Below are 27,596 nucleotides of genomic sequence, written 5' to 3' on the forward strand. Positions count from 1 at the left end.
TATATATATATATATATATATATATATATATATATATATATAATGTGAACTGAATCAAAAATAAATAAATCTTAAGCATAATAAGTAGGGCAAATTGGCATAAAAAGTTCCTATTTTAAAAAAAATTTCAAGTAACACCTCCTTTTTCAAAAAAATTTATAGAATATTTTTTTTAATAAATGATGATATTGCTCCGATCATCATCTTGTACCATTACACGTTAATCCTTGCCTCTTCTTCCCTGTTCCTCTATTATTATCGTTGCCCTCACTTTCATCATCTTCGCCCTCATGCCTTCTCCTTCTTCACTCACAACACCTCCTTTAAGGTTAGTGATAGTAATGATAAAGACAATGGGTGAAGGGGCAACTTGCGCACTCTTACTTGTAACCCCTTTTGCTAAGGTAATGACAGAGGAAACTAGCAAAGGGCAATGCGACAGCAACGAAGACAAGTGTGCTGCAAAGATAGTGAGATAGAGACAATTATGAGAAAAGAATGAATGATCGCATAAGCCATCGTCAATTAGGATATATTTAACCAGACTATGATTAAAATTTAAAATAAAAAAAACCAATTAAGTTGAAACCATTTACTACTTTAAGTTGGTCAATTGTATATGTCCTCACCGTTACAATTCATGATATTTAGTAATAATTCCGTTGTCGAGACTTCTTTTTATATATTCCTCCTACAAGATTATTTCCTCATCACTTAAAAACTTGAAATATATTCTTTCTTAATATTTTATGATGTTACTTGATTGAAAAAAAAAAGAAAAAGGCAGAGGTCGTAAATTGTGGCATTTGATAAGAACAATGCAAAAAATGGTATCAGAAGAAAAAAATTTACCGCATTACGTAGCGAGAATTTATGATGCAAATGTCATATCCTAATAGTTTCCACTGTCAAAGAAGATAAAACTGCATTCCAAACATATTAGCAATATGGAAGAGTGCGAACAAGAAATCATGAGTATTCTAAGTACCTCGTAGCCACACATTGTTCGGTGCCAGACACGAAGACAGCACTCCTGATCATGAATTTTTACTGGTAAATTATTCCCCCGACATTCTAATAGTTAAAAAAGAGATATATTGGTACCAAGAAAAAACCAGTTTTATCGAAACTATTTACCAACAACATATGCACATGGCAAGCCACAAGTTTTCTTGATAAGTTAGAATGCTCGCTCAACACCAAACACTCACAAACTGAAGCACCACACAATTAAGCAACAGATTTAGCTAGCAAGAGCATGGTTATGTAGCTGAGAATTACTGGCGATTACCTGTAGCAGAAAAGAAAACGTATAGCTACATAGTGAACTAAAGATTTTTGCTCTGCTGGAAAGAGGAAGGTCACACCGAATACAGAAGGAATTAATAGTCTCTTTTACAACATGTTTTGTGCTTGATGTTCTCTCATGTTCAGAGTTGATAAATAAAACCATCTAACAATCTGTTGAAAGCATGGAATTTTAGGTCAGGAAAGTATAAGAGAATGCTCACTGGCTTTTGTCCTTCTTTAGGTACTCTCTTGCTCCAAATATCGTCGATCCAATCCGAACATTTGTACTCCCCATTTCAATCTGCAGAGAAACACAAACTATGTCATGCTGGAGTATTCTAGCACAAGAATGGTTTAAAGTCAGATGTAAGTTGACATTTAGTAATGTGCACAGGTCAATTCAGTTCAACCAGAGGAACTTCTAGAAAAAACTAAATTTGTTAAGTTTCTACAATCATAAACCAAAATGGTCCAAGGTAATGGGAAAAAGAGGAAAGAAAAAATCTAAAAACACTCTAGTTTAACTTGTGGTTCAATTTCCTCAGCCAAGCCCATTCTAACCCTAGTGTCATAATCACAACAATAAATTAGCTCTTATATTTTTGCATCATCTACCATTCTACATTTCTGCTATGACCAAATCAACACAACAAATCTTGCTTCTTATTTGCCATAGGCTCTAACCCTATTACTTACAGCTTGCTCAAAGTCGGCAGACATTCCCATAGACAGCTCACACTGCTCTTCTGGTATCCCAAGCTCCTTACACACCTCAGTCCTACAATTTGATAGTGTCTGCTCCCATACAAATATAACTGTTAACAAAAACATGGAAAATAATTGTAGTATGGTCACTTGAAAAAACATTACCTCGAAGTTTTCTGGAGTGGAAGAGTAGTCCAGCATCCCGATTGTCATTAGACCAGCAAAAATGAGGTTTGGGCACCCAAGTTTCACATGCTTCACCAGTTGGACACAATATGAAGGATCAACACCAAATTTTGCTGCAAAATATTGCATAATCTTTCAGTAATCTGCCATATCACCAAGAAAGAGCAAAGAGCATCTAGTTTAGTTCTTTCAATTGTCAAGCATCATTACATGCTGTCAAATATTATTTTTAAACAAGGTATGGCAAATGGCAACCAAGTTGGATATCCTTAGCTTGTTGGACAATCTCTCAAGCATTTACATATAATCAAACAAATGTCTAATGCCCTATGTTCAAGATAAATATTTCACTGGGTTACTTATCTATCAGATTGCACTGGCAATAAGCATTTAGATATTTGGAATCTTGCTTGTAGGTACTCTAAATATTGAAAATCATTTTAATGGTTTGTACTTTGTAGTCATTTGGTTGACCCGCCAATAATATCAATATTGAATGCAATTGATTGCCAATTTTGTTGTCATATGAGCCCGTGCTGTCTAAGACATTTGAAGACAATAATTTAAGTATATATTACAAACAAAAAGAGAGTGTATATTACAAACAAAAAGAGTATCATAAAAGACAATATAGTCAGAAAGCAACTTATAGCATAAATGCCATGATAAATGCTTATTTTCAAAGAAATGAATGATGTGGCAATGTTATCATGCAAGTAACTTATTTTACTACTGACAATCTTCTCCACTAGTATTCACTTGCACCAAGACCTTCAGAGGCTTCCTTCCCAAGCTAGCAACCATACGATCAAGATGATTAGCAATCTGTAGATTACAAAAAAAGATAGATATTGTTACTTATAGCTAGAGATGATAGAGCTGCAGATATAATGCTAACTCTTCTCTTTCTTTTCTTTACAAAACAAAGTATGGTGGTTTAAATGATTAAATAGCAGAAACATTAATACAGAGAACCGTGGAGCAAAATGGCAGACTTTGCTAATAATTGCCATTTTATTCGATCCTTTATGAACTAGCAGATAAAGACATTAAACAAGATGGGGATCAGAAATATTACTCCTTTAAGGGAACCACACTTGTATGAACCTGCACGGTTTCTGTGATACTCTTTTTTCTTTGCGGCTTGTACTTTGAGTTCGATTGAACTGTGATATGTAGATGTTGTGGTCGGTTGACGTGAATCGATAAGATTTAGTGTGTGAAAAGAGATAGAGGAAGATCTAAGAAATTTTAGTACAAATAACAAAAAGAGAGTTGAAGATTCTTGATTTAACTAGAGATATCACCTTATGGTGGAAAAGATCCACACAGTCAACTCCAAATACTTGGGACATTATGGCATGCTTTTTGTTGTTGTTTTTAAATGTCTCTTAAACCTGTAAAAATCCCACCTTGTGTCTGTCTTTGGCACTTAATAGAAACATGGTAATCCAAACATGGAAATCTTGGACTTTTTCTTTGGAAAATATCATGCTTCTTACTTTAGTTGCATATGCATCATGCAAAACAAAGGGTAAAAAGACAATGAATTTGAATTTAAATGAACTACTCATGCAATTGAGTTTACCTTTTCATCATCTACGCTCTCAACCATATCAAGATTTGGAACACCAGCTGCATTATGAACAACAGAGGCTTACATTCTAAACAATATAAAAAGACTAAAAAATTAAGACAACAGTAAAATTATGTCACTAGACCATTTTACAGTCCTACAAAATTGCATATCAGATGGGACATAGATATGCGATTCCAACTTACTTTTTTGAGAGTTGGATCAAGATCAACTGTCTTGGCAGTTTCTTGATATGCATGGATAGCCTAATTACATTTTCTTTCATGGAGAACTATCAATGTTGAGAAACAGAAGAATTTTCAGTGGGATGCACAAAAGTTAATCCAGACATTCCAAATGGTACATTATGAACTTTACTTCCATTAAATGGTAATTTAAAGTAAAATACATAGTACTCATCATTGAACATATTATTGAACTGGTGTTATGCAAAACAAACAAAAGCAACGAGCAAGAAAAAAAAGATCTGTAATATCAATAAAAGTCTCAACAATAGACCATCTCCTATACCTGCAAGAATTTTAAAGAGTTACTTTTTATGTCAAGATGAATAAGTTGCTAGGGTCATATAAAGGAACAAATCAACTTAAGACAAACTTGATAGTCATTAGAAGAATACCAAGAAGGGATTTCACTTTGTTGCTTTGCAAGTTACCAATGAAATGCCACTCAATGTCCGAAGGAAGCTGAAAAAGGCCAAAAAAAAAAAGGTAAAATTTTACATATAAAAATGATTTTAGCAGAGAATTTTTACAAATGACAGTTGAGGCCCCAAGTTTTTTAATTCAAGTACAAGAAACGGTTCAATATTCGGTGACAATTTTGGCTACTAAAACACTACTAGAAAGCATTTAAACAAGTATCTCATTGACTAAATCCCATAGTCAAGGAATGGTATTGCTAAAACTATTGTCAATATGGGACAACAATCCCAGAATCTGCCATTACGATGTATACTATTTTGTATGTATCTGTCTCATATATCAGAAATATAGAGTATACATAGATTGCAAGTCAAAATTGTTCTTAGCTTGAACCAAAGATATTAATTAGTCAATGGAAGAAGCACCCGCACTCATCATGCTCAAAATTCTAGCACTTTAATCTTGATTGCTTCATTGGAAGCTTTGTTTTTATTGTAAAAACCTTCCAGTCTAAGATTATTATTATATTTTTTTTTTTGGCAAAGAGTAAGTGAAGAATGCGGGATTCAAACCTAGGACCTTGCAATGAACCGTCAAAGTCTTTACCAGCTAAGCTAGTTAATACCTTCAGCAGAATAAAAATAAATATATATTGCTGGAAACTTCTGCACATATGATAACTCCAACTACTCCCTGAACAAAATAAAAATAAATATATATACTGTTAGAAACTTCCTCGACAGACTATTGTGATCTGCAATTTCAATTCTCTCCATGCTTCCAAATATTTCAAGCATTCAACTGAACAAGCATAAAGTAACTAAAACTCATTGATCCATCAAAGTTCACATTCCTATCCTTCTACAGATATGGCACTACCTAACTTTAGTCTTCATGGATTGTCCAAGATTTGAACTTCAAATTGATACTTCCTGGTCGATTGTCGTCACCATCCTATGCCGCATCGATTTCATTGATTAAAACAAAGTTCCGAAAGCTACAGTGGAGCAATTTCCAAGAACAGAATGATTAGGGTTGTGGACTTCTTTCCAGGCAACATGTTATTTTGCATCATCTTATTCAGGGAAGCAATAAACAAAAGATCATATATTACACTGACCGAGGCAGGCTTCTTGAAACATTCAAACACCGAATCAAACTTGATATAGAATGCATCTTGTTAAATCTAGGTCGCAGATGTATCTGAAGTCTTTCAGGCGAAGAAAGAAGGGGAAGGATAAAGAAATTGGGGAACCTGAGGGGCCTTCTCGACGATCTCCTGGACGTAATTCTCACCGAAGCAACGGTGGCCGACATCGTAGACCTGGCGGATGAGGGATACGGTCTTCGTCTTGCTGACCGCCACCACTCGAACCTGCTCCGGCGACCGACCGCATCGCTCCGCCGCCTGCTGGGCCCGGGTGAGCACCGAGCGGAGCGCCGTCGCGGCGGCCCCTTCCGTGGCTGGAGCAGACATGATGGCGCCGGGCCCGTTCGCACCAGAGGACTCGCTCACCTGCGCCGTAGGGATGCACCGCGATGCTGGTAACTATGTGGCGGACGAACGACGCTGCGTGGTGGCGACGCGATCGACCCGTCCGCGTTTTGATGACGGAGCCGAGTGAAGTGGGTGATCTTGTAATTTTACACTCACGTCGTCGGACCGGGACGCCTCCCGGTTTGGGCTCCACAAATTCGCGCCGAGCGGGTCGAGTCAACATAAATATTTTCTATGGAGACATCTGAATTAGATTTGTGTATTATTACGCAAGCAAGCAATTCATGTCTGCCCGTAATAATTTTTTTTCTATTTTTATTAATAAAAATATATGAATATTTTCAATTCAAAATTTATCGATATGTCACTTATATCATGTTTTGTTTTTTTATTTCGGAATTTGAGTAGCAGTCCAACTAATGATGGCTAATATACATGATAATTGTACACCACTGTAACTCGGGTCAAATATATTGTGCCATCGGACTGTTTTAATATTTATCAAAATATAATTAATTATTCGTACACACGAGTAGTCCCGACGCTTAATACCCAAATTTATCTTCAGATCAAGCATGATATGTTGACGTAAAACAAGAAAAATATGTCTAATACATGTAGGAAAAGAAGATCTCCACGACAAAAAAAGGAAAAAAAAAAAGGAATCTAAAATAGACGATTCTCATTGGTTTGGACCCCACAAGTCACCACGCTATTTTTCCTTATTTTTCTTAGATACCAGACGAGAGCTCCGATCCCGACTGCACCCGCCACCGAAACAGTGGCCGTCCCTGAGAAGAAGACGATGCTTCTCGTTACACGCAGAAGAAGTCTTCCAAATGCAAAACATCCATACTGATAAACCGATCCTTACCTGCAATGACTGCAGCTGATGCTCGATGCCCTCTGTACGTGCCATCTACCGTGCAACACACAGATTCAATTAGCAAATAAATGCTTTTAACTGTGCTAAAGAAAAGAGTCCGAACGTAACAGATGAAGGGTTGCAACGTTCGTGATTTGTTCAGAGGATGCTATGTCATTTTATCAACGTTTTGGAAATTCGAGCTAAAACACATCTGAGAGAACGGAAAAAAGCGATGCTACGGAGATGCTTTACTGGGCGAAGAAGCCACCATAATAAAGCGCTTTATGTCTTCCTTTATTTTACTTCCTTTTTAGATTCTTAATGCAACTATATATCTCTGCAAAAGCTAAAAGTTACCCTGCAATTAGCTAGAAGAACTACTTAATTAATTACGTGCAAAGTTACCTGTGCAGTAGGTGGTGGCGTTGCCTTCGTCGCAGAGACAGAGGAAGCTCCTCGACTGCGTCTCGAACCCGCAGGTTCCCCCGCCCCGCCTGACGTCCTCGCACTGAAGGCACCTCGTCGTCACCGGGATCTCGAAGTCCACCCGAATGCCGTACTCCGGGACCTGGTCGTACGGCGGGAAGTTGGCGCCCACCGTCCTCCAGTACACGCTCGCGTACGTGGAGCAGTGCTGCAGGAGGAGCCTCAGCGACTCCGACGCCTTGGGGTAGTAGGAGCAGCAGCTAGTCCGCCGGTCCGCCAGCGCGTCGGGACACTCGGGCGGGTTGCGGCACAGGTACGCGGCGCTGTCGCAGGCCGAGTCGCAGCGGTCGGGGAAGCGCTCGCAGAATGCGGGCTTGGGCTCCACGATGACGGACTCGCCGCTGCAGTTGAAGAAGAGGTAGTCGTTCTTGGACGAGAGCGAGAAGCGGGTGCTGGTGTCGAGGCTGAAGGGGTTGGCCGCGCGCCGGAGCACGGCGCCGTCGGTGCCGGAGGAGCGGCAGCTCCACATGGACGGGTCGTTGACGACGAGGTGGGGGTCGGTGTAGTCGACGGCGGCGACGGGGTACGTCCCCGAGGGTGTGCGGAGGAATAGGCGGGAGGAGTTGGCGCAGATGAGCATGTTGCGGTAGTAGGGGCTGCCGCAGCCGTCGTCGATGCCGAGGGGGTAGCGGATGGGGATGGCGCCGCAGGACGTACGGCAGAGACTGGACTGTGCCAAGGTGTGGGTATCGATCGAAAGGAAAACGATGACGGCGACGAGGAGCGGGGAGAGGAAGTCCATTGTGGACGATGAGAAGGGAACACGAGGCGTTGCAGTGGTGTGTCATGGTCGGAAGGAGGTGTTAAGAGGCAAAGGTGGAGGATAAAGAGCGCTTCTGAAGGTTCTCTGTCGATGCACTTTGCTTTCTTTTCTTGCTTTCGCTGTTGTACGTTCTGCTTTCGGTTCCTTGCAGTGTGTGTATATATATATATATATATATATATATATATATATATATATATATATATATATATATATATATATATATATATATATATATATATATATATATATATATATATATGTGTGTGTGTGTGTGTATATAAATATATGTATGTATATATATGTATGTATATATATACATACATATATATACATATATATATATACATACATGCATATACATATACATATATATATATACATACATACATACATATATGTGTATTATATATATGCATTTTTATATATATGTATTATATAGATATATGTATTATATTTATATATGTATTATATAGATATATGTATTATATATATAATTGGAGAAGAAAATTAATCATATAAATTGCTGTAATAATTTGGGAATGGATAAATACCATTATCCGTTGAAGATAGTAAATCAACAAAATTCATATAATCAGATCTAATCAATCAACTGTATATACAAATTGCTGTACTAATTTGGAAATGGATAAATATCATCTAAAAAAAGATTTAGAAGATACTAAATCATCAAAATTTATATTAGAAGATCTATTTAATCACATCTCATCCAATCATATACGATCAACGAAATCAAGAGTAACAACACAATCGATTCCGCGAGCTCTTCTCAACGAAAGAGGGGAAGAAAAACCTCTGGACGAGCCCCCTTATTTACACGGCAAGAGAACACTCTGTGAAGCATCATCTCTTGGACGCAAAGCAAATCCCGTTGCCACATTCTCACCTGCTTTCCTTTCTCCTCACTCTGAACACAATAGCCATCCTTGCTTGTTGTTGGCTTCCATGGGGACTTCCGCTGGGCTCCGTTCTCGCGGGGCACTCTTTGTGGTCGCCTGTTGTTGTCTTCTCTCTTTGGTATGCAGCGGAGGCAACCCAAAGACCAGATCGGCAGTGGGAGACCCTGGGATGAAAAGAGACGGACTGAGGGTGGCTTTGGAGGCCTGGAACTTCTGCAATGAGGTCGGAGAAGAAGCCCCCGGCATGGGCAGCCCCCGCCTCGCTGACTGCTTCGACATCGGTCTGTATCACTCTTTCTTTTAATGGGCGACATTCTTTGCCTGCGTCCCGACAAGTCACAGTTTGAGTGATTGCCGGATTTGTGTTGCAGTAAACAAGACGGAGGTGGTGCACAAGGTAGCCGACAAGGACAACAGGCTCGGCTTCGGCGATGATATCCCGGAAGCGCCACCGAAAAGCCTCAAGAACGTCGACCTCTATGCCGTCCAGAAGGAGCTCTACTTGGGGAAGAAGTGCGAGGTCGCTGATGACAATACGCCCTGGCAGTTTTGGATGATCATGCTCAAGAACGGGAATCTGGACACTTCCGCCGGCCTGTGCCCCAAGGACGGCAACAAGGTCGGCCCGTTTCCGCCGGAGTCGAGGTTCCCCTGCTTCGGTAAGGGGTGCATGAACCAGCCACTGGTGTTCCACGACAGTACCATCTTGAACGGCACCAAGCTTTCAGGGAGGTTCTACGGCACTTACGATCTCGATGGTGATATCGGCGAGGAAGTTGACAACGCCTCCTACTTCTCGGTGTCATGGGAGAAGGAGCTGGGGAAGGGTGGTTGGTCCTTCCACCATGTCCTCAAGACCACTAAGTCGTACCCCTGGCTCATGCTCTACCTGAGGTCCGACGCCACGAGGGGCTTCTCTGGCGGATACCACTATGAAACCAGAGGGATGACCACAATAGTAAGCCACTCAATTCCTCTCTCTCTCTTTGTCTACCTTCCCTTGAAGAGACAACATCGAGAGTCTCATTTGCGATGCAGATCCCGGAATCGCCCAACTTCAAGGTGAGGTTGACGCTGGACATCAAAAGAGGCGGAGGTTCGGCGAGCCAGTTCTACTTGATGGACATGGGCAGCTGCTGGAAGAACAACGGCGACCCCTGCGACGGGGACGTGACGAGCGACGTCACCCGGTACAGTGAGATGATACTGAATCCCCAAACCGAGAAGTGGTGCCGGGCGGACAGCCTCCATGAGTGCCCACCTTACCACACCTTAGCCAACGGGACTCGGATTCACCGGACTGACACTGCCAACTTCCCCTACGAAGCCTATCATGTGTACTGCTCCCCAGGGAACGCCCTGAATCCGGAGAAGCCCTACAGGTCCTGCGACCCTTACAGCAACCCCCAGCCGCAGGAGATCCTTCAGATCCTGCCTCATGCGGCGTGGGCGGAGTACGGGTACCCAACGAAGCCGGGCGAGGGTTGGGTTGGTGATCCCAGGACCTGGGAGCTCGATGTGGGAAGGCTGTCCCAGTCTCTCTACTTCTATCAGGTTATGCCGTCTCTCTCTCTCTCTCTCTCTCTCTCTCTCTCTCTGTGTTTGCTAACCTTCATTCACGATGACTGATACTGGGCATTGTAAGTAGGACCCTAACACAACCGCAGCCAAGAGGAAGTGGACTTCGCTTGATGTTGGCACGGAGATCTACAAGAGTGATGATGCTGCCGCTGAGTGGATTCTGAGCGACTTTGACATCATTGTTCCTCAGTGACATCATTGTCACTGCATCTTAGACGTTGCTGTTTCATAGACATTGATGTTGTCTCTTCAATAATAGACTCTTCATCGGACCAATTTCATGGACGTTGATGTTGTCTCTCTTTATTCCAATTTCATAGTACAGGAACATATCCAGCTTTGAATAATCAAAAAGAAAAGATGTCATCGTTAAGGATTAATAATAAGCGTTTATTAGAACAGATTCCATAATCTAACTTATCCAAAATCGTCTCTATTTGGAACAAGAGATATTGGAACTCTAACCAGTTCAAAGAATGGTAAAGACACATGGGAACTCTTAGCGAGTTCAAAGAATGGTATAGGGTGGAAAACCGAGCAAGTAGAAGAACCAAAATAATCCTGGCTGGAGGTAACTCCCAAACGAATAACCTCCTTGAGAAGGTTGTCCGGTGAAGATGCATCATTGCTATATACGATCCTGCACATACAAAAAGAGAAGCTCATGATCAAGATAAAGGAGGTGGTGTTCTCTGAACTTTACAGCTAGGAAGTTTTAGACAGTACAAAGGCAATAGAGGACCACTTTGGAGAATAAATATTTAGAGACACAGTAGATGCGGACAGAAGTTAGTATCATTGGCATGTGACTGATGAATTCAGCATTGCTTTCTATTGCTAGTCTCTGTTTGTGGGTCCCGATAGGCAGCAAGAGGGATGGATTAAATGAGGAGGATTTCTATCAAAGGGATGAAGAAATGAAAATTTTCTGGTCTATGGGTAATTTTCTTGAAGAAAGTATATGCTGCAACCCAAGGGCAAAGTAAATCTTTTTAAATGGTGGTGAACGAACTGTGTAAGCCAAAGAAAACCTTAAAAAAGAAAAATTAGCTTGCCTGTGTGGTGAATAGACTGAAAGAGAAACCCCAAATGAGTTCCCAATTATTTTTGAATTTCAAGATAATTATATGAAGACACATATAAGTAATTAGATTTATCTGAAAAGTAATAATTTTACCTAAAGGCTTAACATAGAACAGATTCCTGAACTATCAAATCTTTGTTACCTATAACAGTAAAACAAAGAGGGAAACACAAAATAGAAGCATGAGTAGATTATGTGCTAAACTTGTTTAGTCTGATGCTATATGTCACCTCTCCTTGGAAAATTATGTGTAGATTATCATAGAGAAACTTGAAATTTCAAGCAGAAATAGACTGCCTGACATACCTGATCTGAATACAAGTTGTAAAGAATAAAAACGCCCTTGAAACTGGTTCAGGTGTTTCCGGCTAGAAGAGGATCGTAGTCATAAGTTTCATCAACTTTTACAAACCAGTCATAAGTTCTAGCTTTACGTGAAGCATACCTAATTTGTTTCCTGAACCTGGAAATCTCATGCATGATATACAGGTTAGAGATCCAAAGCCAAATTCCATGAGCAGAAATCATTAACATGTAAATAAGATATTTCAGCTGAAGCATGCAAAACATGCTTCTGAAATAACATCTTATTTGATTCTTTATCATATATAACATCCCTAAAAACTTAAAGCATGCAAAAGCTTAGTAAGTTTAAATTTTGAGTCTTATCGTGTCAGTTTCATCAAGCAGAGGTTGGGTTTGACTTGGAGATCAATAAATTTCAGAAGGCATAATAAAATGCATTTCAGCATTGAGCATTAAATTGGTACCAAAAGAAACCACTTACAGTCGACTTTTCTTTTTCTCATTGTATCTCATTTTTGCTTCATTCCTCGCCTGTGGGCGTCCAGGTTCGAGATTGGAATCCCATGTTGACTCACCTGTGAGGAACGTTAGTGATACCACACGGTCCTGGTAATCAGCCGCACTACTTTCTCCAGTCAAGTTTGAAAGAGAAAGAGAAATAGTTGGGCAGACGTTTCCAGTGTGGAAAATGAAGTTGCCACTTCTGTTGTTATCGACATTTATAAATGATGGATCTGCATTGCTGCTCCCTATCTGCCCAGCATTGGTTGGCTGAAACATGTCAGATGACTGAAGAGCCATGCAATCTTGTTGTACTGAAGATGAGGTCTGTAGCCGGTATATAACATTGATCATAAGAAATAGATCAAAACATTGTCTACTATATAATTTGTACATGAATAAAGGAAATCTGTGGCCGTTAGAAGATTCATAAATAGAAGTATTCTATCTCAAAGTATGAAGTTCTAATGTAAACAAGAGAAGCTGCAGATTGCACCTGCTTCAAAGTGGCTGTTGCCTCAAACTAGAAACAAACTATATACATTAAGATTAACACCGTTCCAATTTACTATATTCTCTGTAAGAAATTTGTTAGCTGAAGAAAATACAGAGGTGGGATAACATAGCAGAAAGTTCGGACTCTTACATCCAAACCCATAACTATGTAATACTGAAGCTATCAGATATAGAGCATTTCCGTCCGTTCTGATGCATGTTTCATTAATTCTGCAGATCTAATGAAATAAGCAAGAAAAAACAACCAATTGTTCTGCTGAAGCAAAATTAAGAAAAACTGGCAAGTAATTCAAAAAAAAAAATTGAAAGCAAATGAGTTGTAGTGACATATTACTAAAGCGGAGATTCTAATGTCTGAATTAGAAGAAAAGCAAAAAAGAAAAATATAAGAAAGAGCCCAATCTTAACCAACAAGTAGAGCTGATATCAAGTTAGTAAAAAGAGGAAACCTCTAATGTGCTCTCGATTCTGCAACAGACAAATTCTTCCCCATGACAAAGCCATCTAATTCTGTATCCGGAAATGGAAGTTAAAGCCAGCGATGCCAGTGCTAAAACCTTGACAAAGCTCGCCGTCATAACATATCCCAAGATCACTGAGAGCTGGAAATCCCATCTGCCATCACATTGTATGAATGTTCTAGTACAACAGACTTACAATTCAGATTTCAGAGTATATTCTCCTCAAAAAAATATTATACAAGATGAAGAAAATCTAAATACTGAGCATGCCCAATCATCTTGTAATAACATCATGACATTCCGGATTAACAACATAAGCTCAATGCACAAATAAATATATGTGTTTGCTCCACTTTCAAAGAGATAGACAAGGATGACATAATAGCAAGTATTGTGAATAAAAGTTTCCTATCGACTGGACGATATTCTTGGAATCACTACAAACAAGGTGGAAAAGAAATACTGGTATTTGATCTGAGACTTTCAAGTAAAGGAATGGCCATCATATTGAGTGTGTCAAAATAGCCAATGCAAACATTAATTAGTCAAAATAGAAATTAAATGTTTGAAGAATAGAAATTTGCAACTTTTATTTACCAAGACAGAGAACCACAATTGGTACTACAAAATGAGATGATGTAATGCGCTTGCTGAGAAAGTCAATAGAAAGATAACCTTGGGCAGATTGCATTCCCTGTGAAAGAAACCCTGTTGCTCTGGTCCACAGGGAGGCACCGAATTGGATTCAGGTGGTGCCATCGACGGAGAAGAAGCAACGGCCACCCACGGATCAAATTTCGCGACCGAGTTCTCGTGCCCACCAAACATGCCCGAGCTCACAGCCTGCCCGGCGCCCCAGCAGTTCCTCGCACAATTCTGGTCGATGGTCATCATCGCCATCTTATCCAAGCCGCCTTCCTGAGGAGGAGTGTTGTTCGAGAGGCCCAGCAGCGAGGACCACATTGCGGAGAGCTCGGGTGGGGCGGGGCAACCGGAGTAGAAGCTCAGGGGGTGGTGGCGATGGCCGGGGCCGCAACCGCCGGCGTCGGTCCGGCCCGGTAGCAGGACTGGCAGAGGGAGTGGCGGTCGTCGAGGCATCCGACGGCAGCGAGCTGGGTGAGGCAACGGTCGCAGATGAGGGCGCGGAGGTGGCGGCGGGAGAGGGCGTTGGCGGAGTGGATGAAAGCGTCGCAAGGGAGGCAGAGGCGGGCGGCGTCAGACTTGCAGTAGATGAGGCCACGCTGGGCACCACACAGCTCGCACAACGGCTCCATGGCCGGCCAAACAGAATCCCTCCGCAAAGCCTAGGAAGAGGAGAGCATGCGGGAAGGAAGTGAAGTAGGTGGGTGCGCCAGCGTCGTCTCAGGTGGGTATGATGGGAGAAGGGGAGAAAACGGGAGAGACCAACGGAGCAATTGGCTTGGGCAGGGAAGCCGGGTGGAGCGGCGGGAAGAAGAATGGAGCGACCGAGGGGCGGTTTGTTGGGGAAGGCCTTCGCGGAAAGAGCGGGGGAGGAGGGAGCGTGGAGGCAGAGCAAATGGCCAACAAACCGACCCCACCGGGATATTTACCATCTTTCGGGACTCAACTCGGCCGCTCCATTTGCTAGCGTGGCACGTGCTGATGTGTTCGAAGATATTTGTTCTACGGTCTGGAAGATAGTTTACCCTCTCGCCTGGCAAAGGAACGTCGCCTGGGCCCCGATGGGTTTCCCACAATCTATGCACTTCTTCTCCTGGGTTTAACCCGGCTGGGTCGCCAAATGAGGTGGACACGTTTCTCCGGCCTGGTTTTGTCCGTAACTGGGCCGTTTATTGGGCCATCACTTTTCTGTTAGCTATTTAAAATTCAAATTAAACTTCGTGCCCCTTGGAATTTTTCATACCATATCAAAATAAGGTTTTGAAGAATTAATAATTAAACTTACAATCATAATATTCACAAAACATCATCATAAAAAAAAAACAAAATATGACTATCATTTTTGTGGGTCATTATTATGGGCGTGCACATGGAGGATTTCTGGGTTAAAACCTACGAGTGTTAAAATGGAATTAGAAAATCAAATCAAAACTAATTAATAATTAGTTTATTTTATAAAAAGTTTCAATTTATAGTCACTCTTCTTTGATTTGATTAATTTATTCGAATTGAATTGAATCAATTTTAATTTAAAAAGTATTACTCTATTTAAATTTATCATCTTAAGTGATTCAAAATGATTAATTAATTTAATTTAATCGAATCGATTTTATTTAATATATATTATTTAAAATTATATATCGATTAATCAATGTTGTGGGGAATGTACCGTCAATTGTTAGCTGGTCAGGTTTGGTCTAGACCCGAATGTGTAAGGTCATATGAGGTGGATTCGCATGAGCATTTTGCGAAGTAATTAAGGGGGTACCAAGGCATCCGAGGTAGATTCGAGGATCTGATGTGGTCCCAAAGTCAAACCGAGGTGGGGGTTTGGCTCCTTGTTGGGTTCTTGCATGAAGTCAATGTCATGTGAGAGTTTTCTGATCCAACCCCTCCGACTCTCAAGTTAGCTTTTGGGATGGAATTACTTGGGCTAACGTGGGGGGTTGGCTTTTATACTTGTCTAGTCGAGAAAATCACATGTAATAATCATAATGTCTTCTTTTTAACATTTTGTCTATAGGATTGGTAGGCTTGTAACGATCATAATGTCTTTCATTGACGTTTTGTTCATGAGGACGATAGACTTGTAACGATTGTAAAGCTTTTCCCATGGTATCTTGTCCACGGGGATGACATATCCGAATGACCTTTTATGATATGTCGCCTATGGGAGGGGGGATCCGAAAGGTTGCCCATGGATTACTATCCACATAAGTCGATTGGGCCAGCCCGAATGGCTTCCATGTTGCTGCTTATGGCAGGTGACTCGATCCTTGTCTTTTACATTGGTGCTTTTGTGGCGATCAGCTAACGGGATGAGATTGACTGGCATAATATTTCCTATGAACTGGTTAATGAATCTGGATTATCAATTTTGAATTATTTTTTATTTGTATCTTTCTTATCTTAATCAAAGGCTCTCAATGATTGAGTCAAAATTGGTATGAACACCCCTATCAAAACCGCATGCAAGCGTCAACAATATGTCTCTATCGCACCAGTGTACTAAATCGACAGCCCATGGTGAGGGCCAACATCCAACTAAATGGAGATGACGTCCTACGTTTCTATGCCGATGGGTGGTTGAGCGAGCCAAAAGGAAAACGTGTTGGATCTAAGAGCGTGGCGAAGCTGTGGCCTCTTTTCCCTCGTGTTGACTGTTGTGGGGGCTCACTCAAAATGTGAGGAGAGAGAGGAAGGAGATGATTGGCTCGAGAGCGATAAGCTGCTCCTTGCCTTTGAGTCATCGTTAAAGTTCAGCATGCATTTGTGATTGGTGTTGCAGATCAAATGAAAGAATGTCCGTGCAAAGAACCCATGCAGGGGAAGGGGAAGTCAATAATGCAGAACAACTGTCAGACCTTGGAAAGTTGCAATTGACTAATGCCTAGAATTATCCTTCATCAATATCAAAGGTTCCTAAGTCGAGATGAAACGATTAGTAGCACAATGTGTTGTTGCATGTTGTTGTGGAGTTATCATGATTTGATTTGGTATTGAAAGCACAAGCTTTTCCGAAGGGCCCATAAGGGGTCACGAGAGGATGATGGAGCGGGGAGCAAATCCGATTGATATGATTCCAAGGTGCGTCTTAGTTTCGTCGAGGTCCCTACACAAATGGTTAGCATTGGGGGATGTTATTGACCTGACCTCTTTGATGGTAAAATTAGTTAGGAGGTAAAAATAGTAGAGATGTTTACCCCTTTAGGCTTTGGAGCTAGTTTTTATACCTAAGTGGTCGATGGAGTATGACTAGCGGCTAGTCAGGGAGTTCCTTACGTTGCTCAAGGACTTATCTATGTCAAGGGTTGGTGAGCATGCCTCTTCAAGGGCAATGTCAGGAAAGGATGATCGCGAGAGCATCGTATGTAAGGGCTAGAGCATGTTTGAGATAAGCAAGGGAAGATCCCCTGTGTTAAGAGTTCGAAAAGAGAAAAAAAGAGAACTGAGCCATATCGTCTAGGATTAAAAAATCCTATGTAGTTGAGCATGATAGTCTTCCTGAAAGATTGCTTGTGACAAGTGACCCATAAAGGAGAATCAAGAGAATGAGCCTTGTTGTCAGTGAATAATGCACCTTGTCATTGGCTCGTGTGACCCTTCCGGAGATGGAGGTGAACAAGGGTTTTAGGATCATGCTCTTGTTGATGGTTGTAGGTGAGGGGCATCGGTTCTTCCGCACATGTTATTTCTCAAGTTATAATCCACGGTTGGGTGTCAATCGTATAATATTGATGTCATTATTTTCTATTACAATGTTTTACATGTCACCTGCGATCTTTTGGAGAAACGATTAGCTTTCGAAGAAAGTGTTGTTCTATGACGTGCTAAATCGAGATTTCGTTCCTACTCCATTTATTTCCTTCCCCTGAACGAAACGAAGCGCATGGAAGAAGCCACGTACGTAAAGTTCACAGCTTTCGCTCCGCAGTCGACGCTGCTTTCCGCAATGAATACCACCGCCCACCAACCTCGCCCACCCATCATTGCAACTCGCCCGGTCCCCATCGCGAGCACGTGGTGTGCTCGATCAAGTCGACAAGCAATAGTTTCGATGGATCACGATCAATGCGTCAAATCCAATTCTGACGTTATGGCTGACGCAGCGGTGGGAGATGTGCTGGCGTAACGCAACCTCAGAATCGAAGCATGTGGTTAGGGGGAAAAGTGGCAGAGAGATAGGGAGGAGAAACGATCTTAAGCACTGTTCGGCGTGCAATCAAGACGGCTCACACCGTCCTCTCCGTGTCACAACAAGAAATAGTGTCTCGTGGTTGGAGTGTTGTCGTCGTCGGCCTGACGTTGGATGAGGTTTGCGAAACACGGTGCGGGTGACCTCATCCCCCATGCGTTACTCCCTCGTTGTTAGGTGGTACGCCTCTTGGCTCATCCGAGGAGGACCTCTCTGCGTTCGACACTTGCGTAAGAAAGCTCACACTCAACCGAGTCTCAATCGCGCTGCTATATATGTTACGACACTGCCAAAACTAGCCAGTCGTACAACATTAATCTCTCGTTTATCCACCTCGCCGAATGGAAATCGGTGGGTGGCGACGAGGCCGTGTCATCGGCCGTGGCTCCTCCGCCACCGTCTCGCTCGCCACAGCTTTGGACTCCGGAGCGGTTTTCGCGGTCAAGTGCGCGGAGCTCGGTCGCTCTGCCATCCTGCAGCGGGAGCAGAGGATCCTGTCTTCCCTCCGTTCTCCTTACGTTGTATCTTGCCTCGGGTTCGACATCAGCTCACACGGGTCTACCGGCGGTCTCTACTATAATCTCTTCCTGGAGTATGCTCCGAGGGGCTCGCTGTCGGACGAGATCGGGAAGCAGGGAGGTCGGCTCGATGAGGCCGCGATTCGATGCTACAGCTGTGAGATCCTGAGAGGGTTGGTGTATCTTCACTCGCAAGGCGTCGTCCACTGCGACGTCAAAGGCCGGAACGTCCTGGTTGGGACCGACGGGCACGCCAAGATTGCCGACTTGGGGTGCGCGCGCTTGATTGCTCAGGAGGATGAAGAGGGGTTGAGGGGCACGCCCATGTTCATGGCTCCGGAGGTCGCTCGCGGAGAAGAGCAGGGTCCCCCGGCCGACGTGTGGGCGCTGGGCTGCACTATCATTGAGATGGCCACCGGTGGCCCCGCTTGGCCGGGCGTCTCCGATCCCATCGCCGCGATTCATCGAGTTGCATTCTCCCCGGACGTGCCGGCCTTTCCGAGCTGGCTCTCTGGGGAGGGAAAGGACTTCTTGAGCAAGTGCTTGAAGAGGGATCCCAGGGAGCGGTGGACGGCGGAGCAGCTCCTCCAGCATGAATTCGTGGCTTCTTCGTCCATAACTTCTCCGTCGAAGCCAGATACAGATCGCCGCTGGGTCTCTCCGAAGAGCACGCTCGACCTGGCATTCTGGGAGACACTGCCCGACCAAGACGAGGAACCATCCCAACACCCATTCTGTGATCCGTCAGCAAGAATCCAACAGCTTGTCAGCAGCAGCAGCCCTACTTGGACATGGGACGACATCTGGGTGGCGGTCAGAAGCACCGACAAGGAACGCGGCGCCGCACCAAGTTGTCCTGCCACAGAGAGCAGCAGCAGAGACGAATCACTCAATAGCATCATGCTAAACGGTAATTGTGTAATCAATAGCCATAGTGATTGTTATAGTACAAGCTTTGCACAAGTAGCAGAGGAAGAAATGCAGCAGTTTGTGAGCTGCAAACCAGAGGTTATGTCTTCCAAAATTGGTTATGTTTCAGTAAGCTATGGGCAGAATGTCCGATTCGAGATTTCCTATTGGATCTGTTCAATCGATCTTTATCTTTTTCGCTTTCTCTCTCTTAACTTCTTCATTCCTCTCTGCATATCTAATGCATCAAGAATCCTGGCTCTTAAACAGAGCTAGTAGCTCTGTTCTAGTCGACATGGGTGTCACTCGAAGCTTCCATGTGTCGTGAAAGGACACAGGAGCTCAATTAAACGGGTAATTAACTTACCACAAATTAAAATCTAACATATATTACATACAAGAAGAAAAGGAATAAAATTTAAGTACCATTCACAACAAACATAAATTTGGGACAAAGACAAATGAAAAGATGGTGCAACAGTGGTTGCGAAGATGGAAGCATGAGCTAAGATGCCCAATTCAGGGCTTGATTAGATGATGGGATAAGAAGCCCTAATGGCAAGACCACACAGTCCTTCCTTTTCAGCGACGTCCTTCTTGAGAAGAATGTAGCCGTCATCACCCCACAACGTGCCCCATGAATTCTTAGCTATCCAATACGCAGTCCCATTCTTATCTGTTCCATAACCCACGAGAGTGACTTCATGATTGAGGTTGGTCCCACAAGGCCCGTCGAAGATGCCACCTGTGTAGAACTGGAACTCGTGGGAGTCAATGGAGACGGAAACTGGCTGGTTGGCCACTGCGTTCATGAGTAACTTCTCGTTGTTCGTGGGAACAATCTCGTAGCCGGTTATGGAGACGGCATGGTCCGATTGCTTGGGAGCGTCGCAGGCGACCTGATTAGGTTCGTACGGGTAGTTCTCTTCCGTCGTGATGCCTCCATTGGAGAAGACGTAGGAGAATGCTAAGTAATGCAGACCGCCGGTACATCCATCATCGTTGTGGTCACAAGCAAACAGTTGTTGCTCCGACAAAGATATCAGGCTCCCCCTCACGATCTTGTTGATGCCTTCTATCGATGCTACTGCAGAGAATGCCCAGCAAGATCCTGCATGTTCCATGCACCGAAACGGAGTAAACCATAGGCGATAGGGCCACGACAAGCCCTGAGAGAATTAATTGACTGGGAATGGAAGAGTTGCAGGAGGAGTCGTCCTAACCGCACGAATATTGGTCCTTGACAGGGGTCACTGCGTCCTTATTCCGCCAATCGATGCTACTGGGAGCAATCACATTCGCGTATCGGAAAGGGTGCAATCCAGGATAAGAGTCGTCTGATGGACTCAGTCCGGTGGTGGTGTAGGCAGCAAGGAATTCTTCCTTGGTGAGGTCTGCGAAGCGGTTGAGGCCGACGGTGTAGCTGCGGTTCCCGGCTTGGCGGAAGGCGTTCACGAAGTCCAGGTTCCTGGTGAACACCCCAAGGCGATATGACTTCTCGGATTCGTTCGCGTACGTTCGCCCATGCTGAGCTATCCACTGCTCGAACATGTCGGTCGGACTGGTGCCGGAGACCGCTGACCAACGCAACGAACCATAGAGAAGGAAGAAAAGCGCTGCAATCTTGAACGCGGAAGCCATGCTGGTTTGATGTCGGGGAAGTGAGGTGCACGCGAGAGTATAAATAGAGTGAACACGTTTCCGTTGCATGATATTTTAGGTAATCACCAGATTTTTATTTTTTTGAATTAAAATTGTATAATTTTAGTTTTGCTGTTAACTAAATTCCTTGCATATACAACCTAAAAAGGAAAATTAATTCATGGTTTGAAATCTAGTTCCAATTAGAAATAAAATAAAAATAAAATATATAATTAATCAAATATTTAGTTATTTCTTTCCTTAGGGAGAATCCTCTCTTCTTTTATTTAATAATGGGTAGACCTTTCTATTATTATTAAGTTGGAACATTCCTTGTCGCAACCATATTGGTTCGTTAGAGACCACCTATATTCTCTTATGGAAATGAGTTCCTAGCTGTGATATGATAAATCGAATTTATTCCAGGTTTACCTCTAAACTTTCTAAACCCAGGCATTTTAGCTCAAATTATTGTCAAAATTAGTATCTTTTTAAACATTGACTACGTTCTTACCTTGTCCTCATTATCATCGATTTAGCTATAATTATCCAAGGTACCTTTATATTATCCGTCTATAGAGGATCAATCTAACTGCAACCTTATCCAATTCCCAAATCCCAAATGACATGTAAAAGAAGTAAATTGATTGGTTTGAAAATAGCAATGGAAAAGTGTTGATGAAAAGTGACTAGCTTTAAAAGCAATTTAGTAAATACACCGTATGTAAAATAAAAACTTTAAAAAATAAATAAATAGTTATAAATTTACAAGCGATAGCTCATCGGGTATCGAGTATGTTGGCAAGTTTCTATAGACTTTACATGTAAACTTATGAATCCAATCAACACTCAACGCTCAACGCTACATTAAACCCACATCTAGTCTTGTGCTATTTGGATAGTTTTGAGGTAGATAGTTGACGTTTCGCACCGCATCATAGCCTATAGAAAATAGGCTATGACCTATAAAAACTAGGCTATTACGGGATAATTTCATTCATTTTGGTGAGAAAAAAAAAAAGGACTTTAGAATGTAAATGAATAGTCGTAAATCCATAAGTGACTACTCACCAAGTGTCAGGAGTGTTGGTAAATTTTAATAGGCTTAACGTACAAACTTATGAATCCAATCAACACCCAACTATTACGAACGATCATTGTATACCCACATCATCTTCAATTAGCGAACTGTTCACCATTTTTCCATACTTGTACAAATACTTGGCAGCATGTTTTGCCTTAATTTTATGTATTTTTGCTTAAAAAATGTAAGCAAGAATAGTTTACAACGCTGTAGTGTGATCGCTCACTATGGCCTATTTACCATAGATCATGGTGCGACATGAAATGTTAGCCAGCTCAGACCCCTTGGAACCCCTTGGGTGGCACAGAGGTGGATGAGGCTTTGGTGTAGTGTTAGATATTGATCAGTTTATATAAGTTCGTATGTTAAGTTGATGGGAACTTGCCATCATGCTTGACACCTGATGAGTAGTCGTTTGTGGATTTGTGACTATTCATTTCGCCTTCTAAAGTCCTTATTTTCTCATTCCTCTCTTTTATCTCTTATGCACAAAGTGTTTACTAAATTGCTTGTAAAGTTATCTTCTTCATGAGATATCGAGATTTATTCATTGCTCGCATTTGAACTAATCAACTTGCTCTTTTTATAGATCTTATGGGACCTAAGCGAGGTTGCAACTACTACTCATAAGTGCCCTGCAAGCCAATAACGTAAGTGATGGTACATGTGAAATGATACGTAGTCTCTTTAGTTATTATTATTATGATATTTTTTTCACTTTATATTGTTTGATGCATAAATATATTATGATGTTCATGGATCTGTGCAATGGGAATCGGATCATAATGAGACCACGATAATGAGACTAATTCACCTTTAAACACAAACCCTAAATAATCTTGATCATAGAAAACTCGAGAGGGATATCGAGATAATTAGACAGACTGGTGTGCTATATATCCGTCCATATGATGGAGGTGACTGGTCTTATAACTTCTCGTATGGGAACATTAGGGCTACAATATAGGTGCTCATTAGAGAATGAGTTCGTTGATTGATTCGCTCACGGAATGCTTGATGGTTGATGATAATTCATTATCAAATAGTAATTTCATCATTCTAGTAGTGTACTTGGTTCTTAGACTTGAGATACCAAGGATGTCTTATATGAGTACTCTACTCTTTGATACCAGACTTATAGGTTTGAAAGTTTCAGATCTAGTATAGCCGGTCATTAGGAGTGGTAACCAACCTTACAAGGGCTATTGAGTATCGATAAAGGATCGTCCGCTCTCAGTATCATGAGAGAAATATCTCATGTGTTCGTAGTAAGATAAATCCTTGATCAAGGTTATTCAGATTGAGAGAGAAAAAGTTATCCGGGTGAATCTGATTAGAGCGAGACTCGAGGAGAAACCATATGAGCATGACAGCACCATACCCAATATACGGTCTTTGAGATATTAGATGGATAAGACACTGTAGGTACATAGTAACCGAGGACATATATGTCCAAAGAATTAGATTCCCTTATATCATCTAGGGACTACGACGTAGTGACATAGTACATCCATAGTTACCGAGTCGAGTAAATTATTATGGAGATAATAATTCACTAAACTGGAAGGAGTTATAACAGGTATGACTCACGACCATCTCGATATTGAACCTAGAGGGTCACACACATGTGGTAGGTCTTGCGATGAATAGAGGTTCATATATGAGATATCCGTCGAAGCCCCCTATCTTATTGAATATCCATTAAGCCCATGAATTATTGAATCATATATATAAGATTAAATAAGAGCTAATAAGAGATTATTGGATAAAGATTCATTAATCTAAGAGACTTGGTTAGTTAGATGGAAATTCCGTGCTTAATAGGGTAGGATACATTAGGGCTAAGTTGACAAGGGACCTCTATAAATAGGAGAGAACCAAAGGGTCATAGGTTAGACTTCTTGGTTGTCATCTCCTATTCTCCTCTTTAGATAGTAGGTGTAGAGATTTGGTTAGTGATTTGAGGAGCATCTGTAGGGAAATATAGGGGTGACATCAAATGCGTAGCGGAAGAACATGAAACAAAAATCCCAAATTTCTCAAAAGATGTTCATCATCATATGAAGATTGGTGTACAAAACCCATGAAATTAAAAACCACATGTGAGACTAATCATGAATGTACCTGAAGCCTCTCCAAGCTTTTATTTCGTCCTCTCTACAAGGTATTCTTCGTAGTTCCTCTTAGAGTACCCATCATTGCCACAGTGGAAGCATTATCTTTTGCCTTTTATCGGGTTTTTCCTAGCAACCTTTGCTTTACCTTGTCTACCCTTACCCTTCTTAAGGGACTTTTCTGTCTTTATTTTCTTTTTGATCTCATCAACATAGAGAACTGACTTCTCTTTCTTGATAGTGCTCTCTGCCTCCCTCAATACATTGAGAAGCTCAGGAAGAGTCACCTCAAGCTTGTTCATTTGAAAATTCATTATGAACCAAGAAAGGAATCTAGTAGGGACTGAAGTACAAGATCCGCACGTAAGTTATCCTTTAGGGCCATCCCTAGACTTATGAGTTTCTCTATCTACTCAATCATCTTTAGGACATGATTTTTAACCGGTATCCCCTTAGTCATCCTGGCATGGAAGAGACTCTTGAATATCTAATATTGCCGAGTCTTTCTCTATTCCTCAAATAATTTATGGAAATACAAGAGAATGGATCTGACATCCATTTTTCATATTGTCTTTGTAACTCAAGAGTCATGGAGTCTAACATGTAACATTGAGCAAGAGTGGAGTTATCTGTGTACTTTATGTAGTAAGCAATCTCATCCTCGCTTATCCCTTCCTCGAGCTTAGGCATCACTATATCAAGGACATACATGATTTTCTCCGCCGTGAGAATGATTCTTAGGTTGCAGAGCCAATTGGTATAATTTAGACTAGTAAGGCGGTTGACATCAAGTATACCACATAAGGGATTTGAAAGTAATATTTTCTAACAAACAGGAGATGTAGCATAAATAAATAACATATAAATTTTTACAAAAAAAATGAATAATCAAGATATGAACTTCTACCTTGACATGCTCTCACTATTTTTCTAGCGAGTTATATGACACCCTCAATATGTGAAATCGAAGTCTCCGACAGACTTTTAGTGGGTATAGGCATCCAATCAGCATCTTAGTATAATCTCGAAGGACTTGACTAATCACACTAAACCCAAAGAGATAGGCAACTCTTGCCGATCATAACTTCTTATGATTTCCGTCCTGTTCGACCTTCGAACCACCATGGCATTGACGGACTTGACCAAGCATACTATGTCCTCAGGTTACCGATGATATCTCTATGTCGTAGGCAAGATAGCAAATTACAATATAGGTGAGTCTTGAGGGACTCGACCAACACAACATACATTGGGAATCAGTTCCTACTTATAACGATGGAAGGCTACGTCGGTCAATCTAATTATCTCACGTTTACTGACTTAATATTATCGAGAGAGGGGATCTTGATTCGATCTCCTATAACATATCACACACATACATATTTAATATATCTCTACATCATATGTATGCAGCAATGCATCTCCATGCCCTTTGATCATCCATCTTATCCTCATCGGTTCCGTCGATATCTCAGCGCATCTCGATGCGTCACTATCGTTCATCTCGACCTCGTGGGTCTCGCTATCGCTTCCATACTCCCGCCGTGTCTCCTTGTGTAATTACAACATAATCACAAGCACATAAGCATGACAATGAATAAGAAATAAATTGGAGGCTCGTAGGCCCCAATAATAATAATCATATCACAAGTATACACAAATCACATAGTGCATGATCATCCATCACATAGCATACATTACATATATATATCACCATGTAGGACTACTAGATAATAATAATAGTTCATTAAACTATTTAATTAACTAATATTTTTTCTAAAATTAGGGACATGTAAGAAATTTTTGAATTTTGAGGGGTATTTTGATAATTTGGATAAAAAAGATAGACCTCAAAATTTTTAAAATTTTGAGGGGCAAAACTATTATTTTTTAAAAACCTAAACCCCTTCCCTACGCTTGCTGCCTTGTGGTCATTGCCACCCTGTCGCGGGCGTAGTGTCCACAAGCGCTATTGCCCCCACAGGCATCGCCCTTGCGGGCGTTGTTGTGGGTGTCGTTCGCCCCTGTGGGCAAGCTGCCCTTGCGGTCTGCAGGCTGCCAACTACCATAGATGGCCAAGGCTATGAGTAACCTTTGGCCATTCTGCGAGCATAGCAAGGGCAGCAACAGTTGCTACCTTTTCACCCTTTTGCGTTAATAGTTTTGAAGATAAAAAACTTTTCTAAAAACACATGCAGTTCAAAATCAATCTTTCGTACGAACAACTTGGCTTTGATACTACTATAGAGAAATATAGGAGTGACATCACATGTGCAGTGAAAGAACATAAAACAAAAAACTCAAATTTTCCAAACGGTGTTCATCGTCATGCGAAGATTTATGCGCAAAAACCCACGAAATTAGAAACTATGTGTGAGATAATTGTGTTAGCTAAAGAGATCATATATCCTTGAAATCCTACAGATCTGTGGGTGCGGATGATGGGGTCAAGCGTCCTCCTTTCTAACAGTGATCCACATGACAAGGGTTGTGAATATACTACTAGTCATAGGTGCCCTACAAGCTAATCACGTGAGTGATGATACGTGTGACATGATACGCAATCTTTTTATTTATTATTATCATGACATTTTCTCACTGGATACATTAATAGATTTGCTAGTAGCTTCCTCCTCGTACCTAGATCTGCTATAGCAAAGCTTATAGACTATATTATCTAGAGAGAACCTCTCTGTCTTCCCTTTCTTTTGTATCGCTCACGAAGTTGGCTCTTCCTTTTATCCTTTCTCTTATTTTTCTATAATAAAAATTATATATATATTTTTAAAAATAATCTATTCATTTAAAGTGGTCAAGAATTATCTATCAATGAGGGGATATCACACCCTTATTAATTTTTTTAATAATTTTATAATGTTTAAATTAATTTTATAAAAATTATATTTTTACCAATATATATTAATATTATTTAATTTTATTAATAATTATTTATTTTGGACTGGTTTAATATTGACTTAAACCGATCCAATATATTGGTTCATTTGTATTCAATTTAAAAGTATAAAAGGGAAAAAAAGAAGGAAAAAAAAGTTGATGACACTTTAAATGTTTAAAAGTAGGTGCATC

At 41.4% G+C, this 27,596-nt stretch overlaps 6 protein-coding genes across 12 annotated transcripts; 2 read left to right on the plus strand and 4 right to left on the minus strand.

The window, feature by feature from the left end:
* Nucleotides 1–160: 160 nt before the first annotated feature.
* Nucleotides 161–6,073, minus strand: LOC135641057 (uncharacterized). 6 transcript variants are annotated; one of them, XM_065156055.1, is made up of 10 exons: nt 5,678–6,068; nt 4,398–4,464; nt 3,770–3,816; nt 2,919–3,006; nt 2,161–2,294; nt 1,987–2,085; nt 1,512–1,591; nt 989–1,033; nt 853–923; nt 195–459 (listed from the first exon to the last, which is right to left on the minus strand). In XM_065156055.1, exons 1-9 carry the CDS (start codon nt 5,897–5,899, stop codon nt 893–895), a joined length of 813 nt encoding a protein of 270 aa, XP_065012127.1. In that variant the 5' UTR covers nt 5,900–6,068; the 3' UTR covers nt 195–459; nt 853–892. The 6 variants fall into 6 exon arrangements, with proteins under 6 accessions (XP_065012130.1, XP_065012127.1, XP_065012128.1 ...); XM_065156058.1 differs by lacking the exon at nt 1,987–2,085 and having other exon boundaries at nt 161–923; nt 5,678–6,073; XM_065156056.1 differs by lacking the exons at nt 195–459; nt 853–923 and having other exon boundaries at nt 1,016–1,074; nt 5,678–6,064.
* Nucleotides 6,074–6,423: 350 nt separating this feature from the next.
* On the minus strand, nt 6,424–8,031 carry LOC135640082 (uncharacterized). Its single transcript, XM_065154214.1, has 3 exons — nt 7,194–8,031; nt 6,795–6,839; nt 6,424–6,711 (listed from the first exon to the last, which is right to left on the minus strand). Exons 1-3 carry the CDS (start codon nt 8,014–8,016, stop codon nt 6,587–6,589), a joined length of 993 nt encoding a protein of 330 aa, XP_065010286.1. The 5' UTR covers nt 8,017–8,031; the 3' UTR covers nt 6,424–6,586.
* A 782-nt stretch (nt 8,032–8,813) lies between these two features.
* On the plus strand, nt 8,814–10,836 carry LOC103987739 (uncharacterized). The gene is made up of 4 exons (XM_009406126.3): nt 8,814–9,238; nt 9,329–9,915; nt 9,996–10,511; nt 10,606–10,836. Exons 1-4 carry the CDS (start codon nt 9,004–9,006, stop codon nt 10,729–10,731), a joined length of 1,464 nt encoding a protein of 487 aa, XP_009404401.2. The 5' UTR covers nt 8,814–9,003; the 3' UTR covers nt 10,732–10,836.
* Nucleotides 10,837–10,899: 63 nt separating this feature from the next.
* Nucleotides 10,900–14,926, minus strand: LOC103988384 (uncharacterized). 2 transcript variants are annotated; one of them, XM_065154705.1, is made up of 5 exons: nt 14,082–14,926; nt 13,395–13,547; nt 12,410–12,756; nt 11,929–12,085; nt 10,900–11,178 (listed from the first exon to the last, which is right to left on the minus strand). In XM_065154705.1, exons 1-4 carry the CDS (start codon nt 14,502–14,504, stop codon nt 11,977–11,979), a joined length of 1,032 nt encoding a protein of 343 aa, XP_065010777.1. In that variant the 5' UTR covers nt 14,505–14,926; the 3' UTR covers nt 10,900–11,178; nt 11,929–11,976. The 2 variants fall into 2 exon arrangements, with proteins under 2 accessions (XP_065010777.1, XP_065010776.1); XM_065154704.1 differs by having other exon boundaries at nt 10,900–12,085.
* A 3,540-nt stretch (nt 14,927–18,466) lies between these two features.
* On the plus strand, nt 18,467–19,961 carry LOC135640356 (mitogen-activated protein kinase kinase kinase 18-like). Its single transcript, XM_065154703.1, has one exon. The coding sequence runs from the start codon at nt 18,585–18,587 to the stop codon at nt 19,944–19,946; it is 1,362 nt and encodes a 453-aa protein (XP_065010775.1). The 5' UTR covers nt 18,467–18,584; the 3' UTR covers nt 19,947–19,961.
* Nucleotides 19,962–20,016: 55 nt separating this feature from the next.
* On the minus strand, nt 20,017–21,311 carry LOC135640825 (zingipain-1-like). Its single transcript, XM_065155593.1, has 2 exons — nt 20,894–21,311; nt 20,017–20,781 (listed from the first exon to the last, which is right to left on the minus strand). The coding sequence occupies exons 1-2, from the start codon at nt 21,309–21,311 to the stop codon at nt 20,201–20,203; spliced, it is 999 nt and encodes a 332-aa protein (XP_065011665.1). The 3' UTR covers nt 20,017–20,200.
* Nucleotides 21,312–27,596: the final 6,285 nt, after the last annotated feature.

Source organism: Musa acuminata, chromosome BXJ3-6 (genome assembly GCF_036884655.1).
Source record: "Musa acuminata AAA Group cultivar baxijiao chromosome BXJ3-6, Cavendish_Baxijiao_AAA, whole genome shotgun sequence".
Classification (NCBI taxonomy): Eukaryota; Viridiplantae; Streptophyta; class Magnoliopsida; order Zingiberales; family Musaceae; genus Musa; species Musa acuminata.

What these genes read in the sequence shown, in the direction of transcription:
- LOC103988384 (XM_065154705.1), bottom strand. Translation starts at nt 14,504, where the DNA reads ATGCCTCGACGACCGCCACTCCCTCTGCCAGTCCTGCTACCGGGCCGG. An exon ending in GGGAATGCAATCTGCCCAAG is followed by an intron (nt 13,548 to 14,081) that starts GTTATCTTTCTA and finishes TGGGATTTCCAG; the next exon opens with CTCTCAGTGATCTTGGGATA. An exon ending in GAGAAAAAGAAAAGTCGACT is followed by an intron (nt 12,086 to 12,409) that starts GTAAGTGGTTTC and finishes TGAGATTTCCAG; the next exon opens with GTTCAGGAAACAAATTAGGT.
- LOC135640082 (XM_065154214.1), bottom strand. Translation starts at nt 8,016, where the DNA reads ATGGACTTCCTCTCCCCGCTCCTCGTCGCCGTCATCGTTTTCCTTTCG. An exon ending in CGCCACCACCTACTGCACAG is followed by an intron (nt 6,840 to 7,193) that starts GTAACTTTGCAC and finishes GTTGCACGGTAG; the next exon opens with ATGGCACGTACAGAGGGCAT. An exon ending in ATCAGCTGCAGTCATTGCAG is followed by an intron (nt 6,712 to 6,794) that starts GTAAGGATCGGT and finishes TCTTCTTCTCAG; the next exon opens with GGACGGCCACTGTTTCGGTG.
- LOC135640825 (XM_065155593.1), bottom strand. Translation starts at nt 21,311, where the DNA reads ATGGCTTCCGCGTTCAAGATTGCAGCGCTTTTCTTCCTTCTCTATGGT. An exon ending in CAAGGACCAATATTCGTGCG is followed by an intron (nt 20,782 to 20,893) that starts GTTAGGACGACT and finishes TGGAACATGCAG; the next exon opens with GATCTTGCTGGGCATTCTCT.
- LOC135640356 (XM_065154703.1), top strand. Translation starts at nt 18,585, where the DNA reads ATGGAAATCGGTGGGTGGCGACGAGGCCGTGTCATCGGCCGTGGCTCC.
- LOC135641057 (XM_065156055.1), bottom strand. Translation starts at nt 5,899, where the DNA reads ATGTCTGCTCCAGCCACGGAAGGGGCCGCCGCGACGGCGCTCCGCTCG. An exon ending in CAAAGTGAAATCCCTTCTTG is followed by an intron (nt 3,817 to 4,397) that starts GTATTCTTCTAA and finishes TTCATAATGCAG; the next exon opens with CTGGTGTTCCAAATCTTGAT. An exon ending in GAACAATGTGTGGCTACGAG is followed by an intron (nt 924 to 988) that starts GTACTTAGAATA and finishes TTTGGAATGCAG; the next exon opens with TTTTATCTTCTTTGACAGTG.
- LOC103987739 (XM_009406126.3), top strand. Translation starts at nt 9,004, where the DNA reads ATGGGGACTTCCGCTGGGCTCCGTTCTCGCGGGGCACTCTTTGTGGTC. An exon ending in CCAGAGGGATGACCACAATA is followed by an intron (nt 9,916 to 9,995) that starts GTAAGCCACTCA and finishes TTTGCGATGCAG; the next exon opens with ATCCCGGAATCGCCCAACTT. An exon ending in AGTCTCTCTACTTCTATCAG is followed by an intron (nt 10,512 to 10,605) that starts GTTATGCCGTCT and finishes CATTGTAAGTAG; the next exon opens with GACCCTAACACAACCGCAGC.